We start from the raw sequence: 13,897 nt of genomic DNA on the forward strand, positions 1-13,897 counted from the left end.
TGTACTTTACACATATAATATATATTACTCTATACTTTAAGTAATAGATACATTACTTAATCAGCGCTTTTGAATTCTGTGTCGATTCTTCTCTCCAACGCCTGCAATTCTTCTTCGAGTTCCTATAACGAAACAAATTGGAATATGCATGAAAAACGTAATTTTATTGCAATAATAAACCATGTTACAACATTCCAACCAAAGTGACAGATTGACAGAAGGAAATCTGTTACTTTCACAATTATTTCGCATTTTTTAAGGCTATGGAGATTGAAGAATAAAAGAAATGGCCACAAAATATGCCTTTTTTTTCGAGTACAAGAATTATTTTTTAGAGTCCCGTTATTAAGTCTGGGATTCCTTATTAATATTTTTTCCAGTATATTGTCCAAATGGTAAGTGATGGAATAATAAAAGTTTTCATGGTATGGTACTATGTATTTTTATCTTAGTATGTCCAATGTCCATACCACGCCATTTATTTTTGGCACCTCCAACATTATTAATATAAGGCCATATTTCTTATAATAAAGTAGAAAACGTGGAAAAAACAATCGGCACGGATAAATTGAAGAGAAGAGAAGTAGAGATAGACATAATATATTGAGAGAGAAAGAGAAAGAAAAAAAATAAAAAAGGATCCTTACATCATCCGCTCTATTTGTGACTGCGGTGAGCCTGTCTGCGCCGACAGTCCACCGGTCGGGCACCAAATATACCTGTTCGAAGTGTTATTATGTTTTAATTTTTTTTTCGTTTCTTACAGTTATAAGGTCACAGCACACATATCAACTCGGAAAGGGGTCCGGCACCGTATCGCCTCGAGCCGTTCAATATTGTTTGTATGAAACTCCCTACTGCAACGCACACTAAGTGGAATCGTAACGTAATCGCCTCGCCTCGGAAGGGGACAGCGGTCGGCCAGCCGTAAGCGAGGCGTCGCCTAGCCGTAGCCGAGTTGACGTACAGGCGCTACTGATACGCTTTGTTAATACGTGCACACGTTAGGTTGACGGCGAGGCGAAGCCGATACGGTAACGATCCCTTTCCGAGTTGATATGTGTGCTGTGAGTTGTGACCATTATACGTGACATAATATGGCAGCTGTTTGGAGGGTTTTCAATATTTCATTTGCCACTAGATTGAGCTATGTAGCCGTAGGGGTCTTTCGTGTCAAATAGAAATTATGACAGCTATATCGTGACATAATATGACAGCGGGTTGACACGATAGATCCTAAGGCAACATAGCAGCGGCACCTGGTGGCAAACGGAATATCAAAAATCTTCACATAGACCCGCCAAGTGGCAAGTAGTAGATAGGAAAATATTGGAAAATTCTTATTAACAGTTTTTGAAACCAGGTTTTTGAAACCATGGAATATCGAGAACCCTAATTAATTTATGTATTCTATTTAACTAGATTGATTTTTAGATTAAATTTACTTCAAAAAGCAGCAGCACATATTTGTAAATCATTGAGAAGAAAAACTAATTTGAAATAAAAAAAAAATGTGTTTACATCCCCTATACCAGAAATCCATGAATCCAGAGAAGATCATGGCATCAATTTCATTACTCCGGTTGACTACATGTAAATGAAAATCTTACTGGATTTAAAATGCCTTTATAGCTTACTTAGAAAATAGATAATTGATCGATTTGACACTAGGGTTGACAACATTTTGACAGACACCCTACATTTTGTCCACACTGTGCCTTTTTTTGTGCATGAAGGGCATGCGTTATAGCGAAGTCAACAGCGCACGTGAGTCATGCCCACGACGCATGCGCGTTCTTTTTTTTGTGGGATTTCTTATGACCAAATAAGTCGCACATATTCCACCCAGTAAAATGTTCTCGTCGCACATGTTACAATAATCAGACAGACACTGCAACAGAACAAAAATGACAAAGTTGGCGTTGCGTTCGTTGACGCATACAATTATTGAATGCGCCAAAATGAAAGTTGAATGAAAGAAGATGACGAAAATTGAAGATGAAAGTGCATAGTGTGGACAAGCTCAATAGCTTGTCAACAATCTTACCTCATCTGAGTTAGGCGCTGGCGGCAGGGTGCTCCTAATTTCGTCGAAATTAAATACCTGGAATATATATTTCATATTGTAGTATTATTTTAATACATGCTAAATAATTTCTTTAATGAATATGAAGATTTACAACGACTATGTAGAACTATTTTTTTCATACTGTGGTTTTACATCCATACTAATACTATAAATGCGACCCACTTGGTCTATCTGTTACCTCTTTACGCCGAAACCGCTGAAACGATTTAGCTGAGATTTGGTATATGAGTCCCGGGAAAGCACATAAGATAATTTTAATCCCGGAAAAATTGTACGGTTCCCGTGCGATAAACGAATTTTTGCGCAACAGAGTTGTGGGCGTCACCTAGTTATATATAATACCTGCTGTCCCGGCAAACGTTATTTTGCTATAAAATTATTTTCCCTGTTTTCCTGCTTTTCTCTTGAAGTTTTTCTGATATATTTTTTTCTAAAGAACTCACGGAGCCCGAGACCTTTCCAACGAATGCAAAACCGTGGAAATCGGTTCGTGCGTTCTGGAGTTATAGCGTCGGAAAGGAAAACCCGACTTATTTTTATATGTTTTAGATAAGAATGGCACTTTGTAGTTTCATATAAAGATGCCTGGACCGAACAATGAATGCAAGTCCATTGACGTAGCATAAAATTATTGTAAAATCGAGTACTGGCATGAAATGTCATAGTTCGTGTCTGGTCTCAGAGTTTTGTCTATAGAAGTGACAATAGAAAAGTTACATTATTAGCAGGAGCCCACGTCGGGTCCATGCGCCTCTCGCACGGTGCCGCCGGAAAACCACTGCATGGCACTGCAAACAAAATAAGTCATTATTATAAAAAAAAATAACGGCCAAGTGAGACTCTGACACTCATCGTTCCGTTTATTACGTTTCGAAGTCTCTTTAAATTAGTATTTTCATTATAAGTAATTTATAATTTAGTATTTGTTTTAACAGTTGCAAAAGTAAATACATATTTTGTGAAATAAAAAAGTCAGTACTATACTTTCTGAACTAAGATTTTATACACTTCCATTCGAATATTTAACCCGGCGAGAATGTGGTGAAAAAAAGTTACGCGAAGAATGTGGCAGGGTAAATTATACCCTTATGTAATAATTCATACTGTGATGTAAATTATAGCTGTATTATATAATATATCTATGGACGCTTCACACCACGTCAGTCTGGCCCCGTGCTAAGTACCTAAAGGACTTGTAATAATAATGGACTAGTATTTACTATTTACTATTTTATTCATTTTTAGTATGGCTTTTATATAAGTATAGCATTTATAGTATAGATTTATATAAAAAATATATTGTATATTTGTATGTATACTTATTAATTTTACCGAAAACAAAAAATATAGATTTAACAATCAACAAAATTACTAACTTCGAAAACCAGAAGAAAACTTAAAGTAACTTCTTATTTTTTAGATACTATCACGTTTCACGTAAGTATAAGTAATGAGGTCTTCTTTACTTATACTTACGTTTTAAGTTTTTTTGTTCTAGAACATTGTGCACAATTAAAGCCAAAAATATTGCGTGTTCCTTACAACATGGCTTTTTACAGTGCTTACAACCATGTTTAGTCTTCTAATATTTCTTATAGGGACTATCAAAACGTCTGACAGCTCTTTCAGGAATATTTATTGATGCTGAAGTTGAGGGTTCAGACCCAACTTTAGAGTTGGACTTCTCGAAAAAATCGTTTAGAACTTCATTTATCATAAATTCAAAACGTTCGTCACTCATTTTGAAGGAAAACTACAAAAGACAAAGTGATATTAATATTTAAAAGCGAAATAAAACACATAAAAAAAATTAAAAACACATACACCAGCTATGTGGCAGGGTAAAATTTACCCGAAGTAGGTTAGCAAGCCTATAACTCCCGCGCAGGTACGCGCAACACTAGGATATCGCCACTAACACCCTCCGCACTCCCTTGTCTGCAGCTACTGAAAGTCCCGTTGTTGCTAAGCGCGACATAAAAAAAACTACACGCGTTTTAGTGATGCGCAGGGTGTAAAATACCCTGCCACATCCTCGCCGGGTTAAGTTATATACTTACAATCATCAAAATTATACGGGCTAACGTTTCTCGGCGCTTCGTGTTGCACCGGCATGAACATGTTCGGCATGGGGGATATGGCCTCCTGGGCCGGGTACCTGGGTACCGGGTACACGGGACCCACGAACTCTGGCCTAGGGTACTTCATATTGTCCTCGGGCAGGGACATATCGTTGAAGCGCCCGTAGTAAGGCCGCTCCGGTATGGGCACTATGAGGCCGTTCTGATTCATCGGCGGTGCATTGTGGACGACGTTCGATGATGGGAAGTTTCTGGAACAAAATCATACATTACAGCAAAAGTAAGAAAACGTAAAAATGAAAAGAAGCTATGAATCGCTCTTTGTATAAAAGCCGATGTCGTCTACTTACACAACTACAACTCACTACATTCTAAAATGTTTACTATAAAAAATAAAAATACAAAATTACTTTTAATAAACACCAGTATATTATTATAAGTAAAAAAATAAGTCTAGGTCGGAGGTTGCGGGCAAAGTGCTAATTACACTGGCAGCATTACCTCGTTGTATGGCTAAACTAATACGCTGGCCGAGGTAAGCGCCCGCCCTGGGGTCATTTCATCTGTCGACCAGTCTTTAAACAGGACAATCTTTAAACATAACCTTTGCGCTGGGGCCCCACGGACCCAAGGTTTCAACTACATTCACAATAAAGTCTCAATAGTACACGCACCCATGATCATCGTGTGCCTTTGATGGATAACAAACACTAAAAACAAAAGCGTATGCATTCGCTGAAACCAACTGTTGTTACTACTGAAACAAGTACTTTCTTAGAAAGAATAATCGGCCAAGTACGAGTCGAACTTGCGCACGAAGGGTTCCGTACCATTATAGAGACAAAAGAGGCCAAAAATTGTGTTTTTGTAAGCGAGCCCCCCCTTACATTTTAATTTAATTTTATTATTAAAGGACACATATAATTGAGGATTTTGTGAAAATTTCAAGTGTACCTAGTGCCATTATTGATGCCAAGCAAAAAATGCCCTTTAATATTAAATTTTTAATTATTATTAAATATTAAAGTACAAATATAACTAAGGATTTTGAGAAAAATTCAAGTTCATTCTGTTGCCATTATTGATATAGAATAAAAAAGGCCAAAACATCACGTTTCTTGTATGGGGATTGGGCTCCCCTAAAATATTAATTTTATTTTGTTTTTAATATTTGTTGTTATAGCGGCAACAAAAATACATAATCTGTGAAATTTTCAACTCTCCAGCTTTTACCGTTCTTGAGTTACAGCCTGGAGAGACATCGAAGTCTTAGTAATAGGGTCCCGTTTTTACCATTTGGGTACGGAACCCTAAAAAACTACAGTTAGTATGTAAAACAATTTTACACTCACGCGTTCTGGATACAGTCTGTTCTGTTGTCTGGCGGGAACTCGCTGTACGGTTCCTGCGGGAAACCTTGAGCGGGGTACTGGCGGAGCGCTGGAAATGAAACAAAACCGAACATAAATTTAACCAAAACCACACTTTTTTTAGTTTAATCGCAGTATAGTATAGTATGAAGAGGCAGTCATGCATTTTGATTAATACACATTACTGCCATTATGTGTGTGGTTATTGTAACTGTGATTGTGCACGATAAAGTATATTTCATGTCATTAAGAGGATACCACAGCGGCTAGAGAAATGAAAAAAAGTACGTGTAATATCTATAGCTGTCTCCCTTACCTCAAGCCTATACCGCAGAACGCGATAGAGACAACTGCAGAAAATCCAGAAAATCAACGATTCGTTGTCCCCTGATTCCTTCTCCAAAACTTAACCGATTTAAGTACTTTTTTCATTAAAGATTAAAAAAAGGCTTAAGCTGTGTTCCTATGTTTTGCTTTTTTTGTATAATCTATCCAAATCTGTTTTCTGGACGTTTGAACACAGTGGAAAATCTGGCCATTTTTTTGGGTTTTTGAACGTTCATATCTTATTTAATAATTAAATTATGAAAAAAAAGAAAACATAGGGACATTGTATTAGTGGCCGTAGATATTCAGGAAAAAAATTATAACTCTACTAGCATTATCCAGGGAGGAAACAGGGGACAACGTTTGTATGGAAAAAATGGCGGTGTGGAATCCTCTTAAGGTACAAGTTGGAAGCCGACTACATGAAGTTACAGCAGACGACGTGTCGTCGCGACACTACTGGTTTCTATGTATTTCTATGAAACACCCTGCGCAGCTTGCGACACGAAGCTAGCGACACTTTCATAGAAACAGTATAGCGACGACACGTCGTCTGCTGCAACTTCATGTAGCCTGCTTCCAACTTGTACCTTTACTATGGTATGTCATTAACGCCAACATAATTTTCTTGTGCTATTAGCGACATTAGGGATGTTCCCAAGGTCAAAGATTAGCAGATTTTTTAAAATAGAATAAAGATATAACGGTAAAAAATAAGCATTTCCAAAATTTCAGCTTCATAACTTTTGTATTTTTTTGTTATGACTTATGAGTCTTCCAAGTTGGATGGTAAAGTCGATTTTTTTAAATAAAAATTGAAAAATATATTTGTATACCATTCGATGAATTATGAAATTTATAACAAATTATCTTATAAAATTACTTTCACAAACGCATCATTTAACATGGCTATAAAAGTTTTTCCGCAATGACTACAAACTAGAAACGTGTACGTCATTAGCGTGCTAACATTTTGTATGGAGGTTTTGGGAAGGTTTATTTTATGTGATTTTCGAATTGTTATATCTTGGAGAGTTTTTAGGATATCAGAGTTATTCTTTCGCCGATTTTTGAGAGTTCTTTTAATTACCAATAAGAAAAAGCCTATTACATATTGTATGATATTGTATTGGACCAGTAGGCTTACTACGAAATTGTTTTGAGACTCAACGAGAATGCCGCGTCCTACTTTAACAACGTCATTTCACGTTTGTTATAGGGAGACGCGGCATTCTCGTACGATTGTTTGAGTCTCAAAAAAATTTGTTGTGATACGGCCCCTGGGATGTATTGGAAGTTTCCGTTTGTTATCACGGTATGTCATTAGTAGGGCCCGGATTTATATTTTATTTACAAATTTTGAAAGCAGGCGTTATTCGTGGTCATTTCGTGTCCATATAGCTTCTTATGTCGATGGTATTTACATATAAATCCGGGCCCTAGTCAATAGTATGTACCTAATGAAGCGTATTTTGCAATTCGTCTGTATATTATCTTTCATTAAAAATTTCGAATATAAAAAATACTCACGTGGCACATTCGGCACATTGAAGTTGTCGATATGTGGCGCGGGCGGATATGGCATGGCGGGGTACATCTGTGGCATCATCGGCTGTGGCATCGCCGGTGGCATCGGCATTGATATACCTGGCATGTATTGGAAGTTGCCATTCGTTACCTCCTGTCCACTGTTGTTGGTACCCCGGTACCTAAAGCAGAATGGTTCGTTAATTGTAACCTATAAATATATAGGTAGCCTAGGAATATGGTGGAGGCTACAAAATAAGTTCTTCTGACCGACCGAGGTGTAATGGTCGATGAAGCCAAAGACATAATATATTAATTTCAGCTGTACATATACCGACACATTAAGAAAACTTCGATAGCGCGATGCAGGACTGTGGCGCTAGTTGTACCACAGAATATATTTACAGCGAGACCAAATAATGTTTTCTCAATCCATTAAGTGTCATACAAAGACATCAACATAGGATAAGTTTTTTAACTAAAATAATTGTATTAAAAAGGTAAAGTAAATAGTAAGCGCTAACAAAATAACATTTAACAGCAAACAATAGTAATATAAACAATTTAGCTTATCATAACATACATAAGATTATGTAGATGTGAATTCGCAAATAAGCAGAAAAAAATAAGAAAGTCGATAGGCATTGAAACTAAATGTGGTGACGCCTTACTCAAATATAAACAAAAATATAACTGCTATCTTTACACAAAAGAAAAATAAGGGGATAAACATATTTAATACTATGTTATTAACAAAAGTATGTAAGTAATACTTAAGTGACAGTTATGCACAGAATAAGTCATTTGCTAGCATTTTCAGCATTTTCAAAGTAATAATAAAAAAAAACACTTGGGTTCAGTACGTATCAAATCTTCACATAAGATTTTATATATTAAACTGGAAGACTACTGCGTTGCGCCAAAATTCGTTTATCCGGGATAATGATTATCACGGGAACCGTGCATTCACAATCCTGTGTCCACACAAAAACTATCCTATGTCCTTTCCCGGGACTCAAAGTATCTCCATGTCAAATTTCAACAAAATCGGCTCAGCGGTTTGAGCGTGAAGAGGTAACAGACAGACAGACGGACGGACCGACAGACACCCATACGCAATTTATAATACTAGTAGGATTCTTCTTTTTATTTTGGACCATCGCGATTGCAAAGATAAGCATTCAAGATTTAAGAAATAAACATTGCAATTCGCAAGTCAGATAGGGAATAGACAGACAGCCGTACTGCCGCCGTAGCCGTACGATTATAAAAACTAAGATTTTATTGAAAATAATCAAAAATAAATCTTTCGCTGAACATAAAAGACAAGACAGACATCCAAGATTCCGACAGCCGTAAAACAATGCAAAATTATTATTTGAGATATAATTTCACACGGTAACCATACCTTTACATACTATACCACTATATTCGGTTGTCTGGAAGAAACTGCATTTTTTTTATGAAATAAGGGGGCAAGCGAGCAAACGGGTCACCTGATGGAAATCAACTTCCGTCGACCATGGACACTCGCAGCATCAGAAGAGCTGCAGGTGCGTTGCTGGCCTTCTAAGGGGTAATAGGGGAGGGTAGGGAAGGGAATAGGGGAGGGTACGGAAGGGAATAGGGGAGGGTAGGGAAAGGAAAAGGGTAGGGGATTGGGCCTCCGGTAAACTCACTTACTCGGCGAAACACAGCGGAAGCGCTGTTTCACGCCGGTTTTCTGTGAGGACGTGGTATTTATCTGGTCGAGCCGGCCCATTCGTGCCGAAGCATGGCTCTCCCACGTCAAAAGCAGTAAGACCGCCTTTTTGCACAATTTTGTATTTTTTATACTTTTTTTGTTGTTATTTTTTGAAGAAACAAATGCGAGCATCTTTTAAAAATATTGAGTATAAATCGATATTATTTATTAGAATTCAAAATATTCTAGCAACTAAAAATAAAAATAAATCGCAAAGCTTTAAAAACACAATACGCAATTTTAAATTTAGATGAGACCTCTCTAGAAGATCTACTAGGAGTAAAATGTGAATAATGTTATACAATATTGTTGTTACATATCTGTAAGCAATTGTAGGTACATTTTACATAGGTTATTTCAAAGAAATCGCAAATACGGAATAACACAAATAAAACTAAACGACACAACGAAAATGTAATGAAAAATATAGCAAATAATTTCAAACAAACTTATGTTTTTGAAGAAATTATGCAACCAATGGCAAGCTTTTAAGTTATTGTGCTGAAATCAGTTTATCGCGCGTGAACTGTACATTTTTCCGCAACAAAACTATCCAATGACCATTTCTCGCGTCTTCAAGTATCTCCATTCTCCAAATTTAATTTAAATAGTTGTAGCGGTTTAAACGTGAACACGTGTAACAGGTAGACAGAAAGAAAAACACATTTTATAATATTAGTAAGGATCCTCACACACTGTGACCTTTAACAGCGATGTGCGTCTTCAAACGCGCGACCGCATCGCAAAACCAGCAATTTTTGCATCCATGCTGTCGCGCGTTATTATCCACTAGCTGTTTGACCGAGCTTTGCTCGCTATTAGATAAAACGCGAATAAAATGACGTTTTCTAAAAATTATTCCTACCTAGATCGATTTATCGCCCCCCAAACCCCCTATATACTAAATTTCATGACAATCGTTGATACAAGAATTGCTCGTTTAAGATATAAGATACAGTTGCGCGTTAGCATCGATACACACGCGCGACACCATCGCGACACCAGCAATGAACAGATTTTTGCATTGATTTTGCTTCTGCATCGCGACTGTATCGATGCTTAAAGAAGTGCAAGTGGGTAAAGGTGGACCATTTGCGACTGCATCGATGCTGCATCGCGACTGCATCGCTGATAAATGTCGCAGTGTGTAGCAGCCTTAAGGATCTCAAAATTATAATTACCTGCACATCGTCTTGTATCTCGCGTGCGTTGGAGTCATGGCTGCATTCTGTGGGGACGGCTGACCTGCTTGAAATAAATTGACTCAATTAGTTTCAGGCTTCCAGAAGTTTAAGTTTGTCAAAAGGCCAAAATGGTGCAGTGTATACTGTATAAGACGCGCGGTAATTTAAGATCACAAAAAATAAAATGTTAGAGACTGGCGCAGTGTTTGATTTTAGGTCTCTTTAACATTATTTTAAGCACATTGATTTATATATATCAATGTTTTTCAACCTTTTCATGATGCGACCCCCCGTTATTAAAATATTAAAAATATTAATTCACGACCCTTTGTAAGTTTAATATACCCTATACCCTTAATTATATTCTTTTTATGCGACCCACAGTGTCGCATAGCGACATGGATATGTCACATAGCGACATCTATTAGGCGTCTTTGTTACCTTTACGTCTAATCGATTGCGATCGTTTATTAGCAAATGTTGTAGACTGATTAATTCTCTGCTTAGATATCTGATATTTTTATCAGATATTTTCCTTTTTATTAAACTATTTCTTGATAAATTCAAAGGTATTGTTTTTTTAAATATCTAAAGATATATTTTTTTATAACTTTAATAAAAAAATGTCCTTCCACCTTTGCTCTTTGACAGTAACACTGTCAACTTTAAAAAGTAAACCGGCTCGAGGGTATAAAAACCCTCCAGCCCGGTACATAATCCTTTTTATTCCCTTTTAAAAGGTCCCCGTTATCGGTGAGTGAGTGTTATGTGTGTTTGTGGAATTGTCCAAGGTATTTGTCTTTTAATTTCTTTATTTTTGTAATCCTGCTTTTTCCTGTATTTCGATTTAATTGTGTGGCGAAAAAACATTATGTATTTTGTCAAAATTGTAAAATCTCTTTTGGTGACAGACCACGTGTTCGTCAACTTTCTTTGTTTCAACTTTTTTTGTAATCAGTTCAACTCTTAAACCTTGTAAAAGTACATTTTATTTGAAATATTAACAAATTAAGCTCTTTTACCGTGGTCATAATATTTTTATCTTTTTATTTGTCATAAGAAAATTGACCATGACCTAGTTATGGCTGTCACTGTCAAAAGTTCTTTAACCTTTTGTTGTCGTACGTACTTTAAAGTTTTTTCTAAAATTTGCTAGTATTTTGTGAAATTAATGTTTGTGATGGACTCCGCAACCACGTGCTTGAAGTCTTCGGGTGGAGAACACGTGCTTGCGGGGGTCATCAACAGCGTGAACACTTCTCCAAAGACTCTTGATCGGAACATTCCAGGGGTGCTCTGTCCCGGACTACTTTGCCCTGCTCTGTCCCGCACAACTCTGCTCAGCTCTATCCCGGCTGCTACTGCTGCTCCGTCTGGACCGCTGTGCTCCGTCCGGACCACATTACTTTGCTGTGCTCCCTCTGGACCGCACTACTTTGCCGTCCCGGTTGGACGACTGCTCCGTTTGGAGAAACCACCTTGCTCCGCCTGGAGTCGACCACGCGCTGCTCATGCCGTCTGATTGACGCACCTACCACACACTGAACTAGCTGCCACCGACGGGGTCCCGAACATCTGGCGATCGACACTGCGCCTGTCTCAAGGTCAACGGAGACCTGAGGAGCTGGAGTCCCGCAAGTCGCTGTCTGACCCAGATAAGTGTAGTGTGACCCGTGACTTCCAAAGACTACGAAATAGACTGAGACTAGGCTTCCTACCCGCGTTAAATTCTCTTTTTTTATCTCTTCTCTTTCCTTTATATTGTCCCTGGTCCGGACCAGGTGACAACAGGTTAAAAAAACACTGATAATATACATTATGTGGGAACTATACTAACTAATCTAGTAACTGCTGCCTTGAAATAGCCCGAACGAATTAAGTAGGTCCTCTATCTGCCTACGATTCAATTTCTTAGTGCGTGAGTCGGTAGATCGTCCCCTCCAGCTTCGTCTAGCGATCTTTAAATAATGCGTGGCTTCACTTTAAGGACCCATCCACACTGCGAATTTGGCCGCGCGATATTTATTCTCACGAATTTATTCATATATTTTTTGCATGAGCATAGCGGATACTCCTAAAAGATTCAATGTGTTACAGACTTGACTTGAAAAAAATCCGCGCAGTTAAAATTCGCAGTGCGGACCGCGGTCCTAAAATTTACTATATTGTCTTACTTGTCGACGGCTCCAAAGTTCTGTCTTGTACGTGTTTCTGATTGTGATTGGTGTCACGACAGTTCGCCTGCTGTAGATAATGCACTAGACCTGACACCACTTCCTTGATCGAGTTTATGATTTCCGCCAGTTGTTGCCACGTTGGACTCTCTGCGTCTATAATGTGAAAAAAAATACTTAGTCAAATTCACCAAAAGGCAAAGAAAAATGAAGGTAAAATATATTATAAAATGTGAAAGTTGTCTGTTTGTTACTTTATACTTTAAATACGACTGAATTGATTTTGAACTTACAAATATTGCGAAATAAAACAGTTTTCACAATATGCTAACTACATCAAATCAAAAGGCAAGTGATTTTAAGGGTGCGCAACTCCAATTTTCGCGCGGGAACCGTACATCTGTCCGGCATAAAAAGTATCCTATGTCCTTTCCCGGGACTCAAATTATCTGCATACCAAATTTCAGCAGATATCGGTTCAGCGATTAGGGCGTGAAGAGGGACATGACGAGAGACAGACAGACATACACACTTTCACATTTATAATTTAAAAAAAAACACCAACCGGGACTAGCATCGATATTGGCGAGTCTGTCTAGGTGCATACTCATTGCGATCAGCTGAGCCGGGTCACCCGTTCTCTGCAGCGCTATGAATAGCTCCTGAACCGACTGCGCAAAAGATTGAGGGGTTTGGAGTTTATCTATTATGCTCTGCATGTGGCTTTTGTGTGCAGTGTCCCCGTAGAGTAGGGCGCTCCATTGATCGGGGGCTATTCTGAGTCCCGCTTCTGTGGCGATTTGGACTATCTGAGCGTCGTGTTCTCGCCTCAAAGACTCGTACGTACGAAACTCCTCCTTCAGTTGCATCAACGACGAGTCGCATTCCCGCTTTGATACCTACAAATAATACATTCTGTTGTTATTGTTGTACAATTATACATTCTGATTAAATAAACAAGTAGTCACATCATTATTTGAGTAGACGTATGAATTATGCAAGTATTATTATAGATAAAATATTATTCTGGGTTCATCAAATGCACTTTTATTTCTATCATGGCCATGGTGAAGGAGGCTTTGCATGGTTTAAAAACCAATTCTTCAACTATATATTACACAATTTCCGTTAGTATTATAATTACCTTAAAACAAGAAGCTCTGTACAAAAGCTGGACCACATGGCCTATACTAGTCTTAGAAGCCTGTGGAAAATGAGGCTCTAATCTTTGGACGACAAACATCACTAACACCTGTTGAAGAAAAAAATTACAATGATCCACATCAACATAATTATTATTTTTAAACTGCTTGGAAATATTATGTATGTTCTTAGCTATAATTCGTGATCATTGGCTCACTGCTGGTAAATAGAAGGTTTTATAATTTCTTAATTTATATT

The 13,897-nt window shown here is 37.7% G+C and overlaps 1 protein-coding gene across 2 annotated transcripts in view; it reads right to left on the reverse strand.

Moving 5' to 3' along the window:
• The window catches only part of LOC121738293 (roquin-1), a 24,265-nt gene continuing 10,368 nt past the window's right edge, over window positions 1–13,897 (reverse strand). Inside the window, exons 6-16 of one of the 2 annotated variants that reach the window (XM_042130257.1) lie at window positions 13,641–13,748; window positions 13,062–13,395; window positions 12,497–12,652; window positions 10,320–10,383; window positions 7,398–7,576; window positions 5,523–5,610; window positions 4,150–4,421; window positions 2,807–2,877; window positions 2,048–2,104; window positions 648–719; window positions 1–122 (exon numbers count right to left, since the gene is read on the reverse strand). In XM_042130257.1, coding sequence (XP_041986191.1) covers window positions 57–122; window positions 648–719; window positions 2,048–2,104; window positions 2,807–2,877; window positions 4,150–4,421; window positions 5,523–5,610; window positions 7,398–7,576; window positions 10,320–10,383; window positions 12,497–12,652; window positions 13,062–13,395; window positions 13,641–13,748 — 1,467 coding nt within the window. In that variant the 3' untranslated portion in view covers window positions 1–56. Of the gene's footprint in view, window positions 123–647; window positions 720–2,047; window positions 2,105–2,806; window positions 2,878–4,149; window positions 4,422–5,522; window positions 5,611–7,397; window positions 7,577–10,319; window positions 10,387–12,496; window positions 12,653–13,061; window positions 13,396–13,640; window positions 13,749–13,897 lie in introns of both variants that reach the window. The other variant, XM_042130256.1, reaches the window with a different exon arrangement.

The sequence above is a fragment of the Aricia agestis genome, chromosome Z, assembly GCF_905147365.1.
Source record: "Aricia agestis chromosome Z, ilAriAges1.1, whole genome shotgun sequence".
NCBI classification, from domain to species: Eukaryota; Metazoa; Arthropoda; class Insecta; order Lepidoptera; family Lycaenidae; genus Aricia; species Aricia agestis.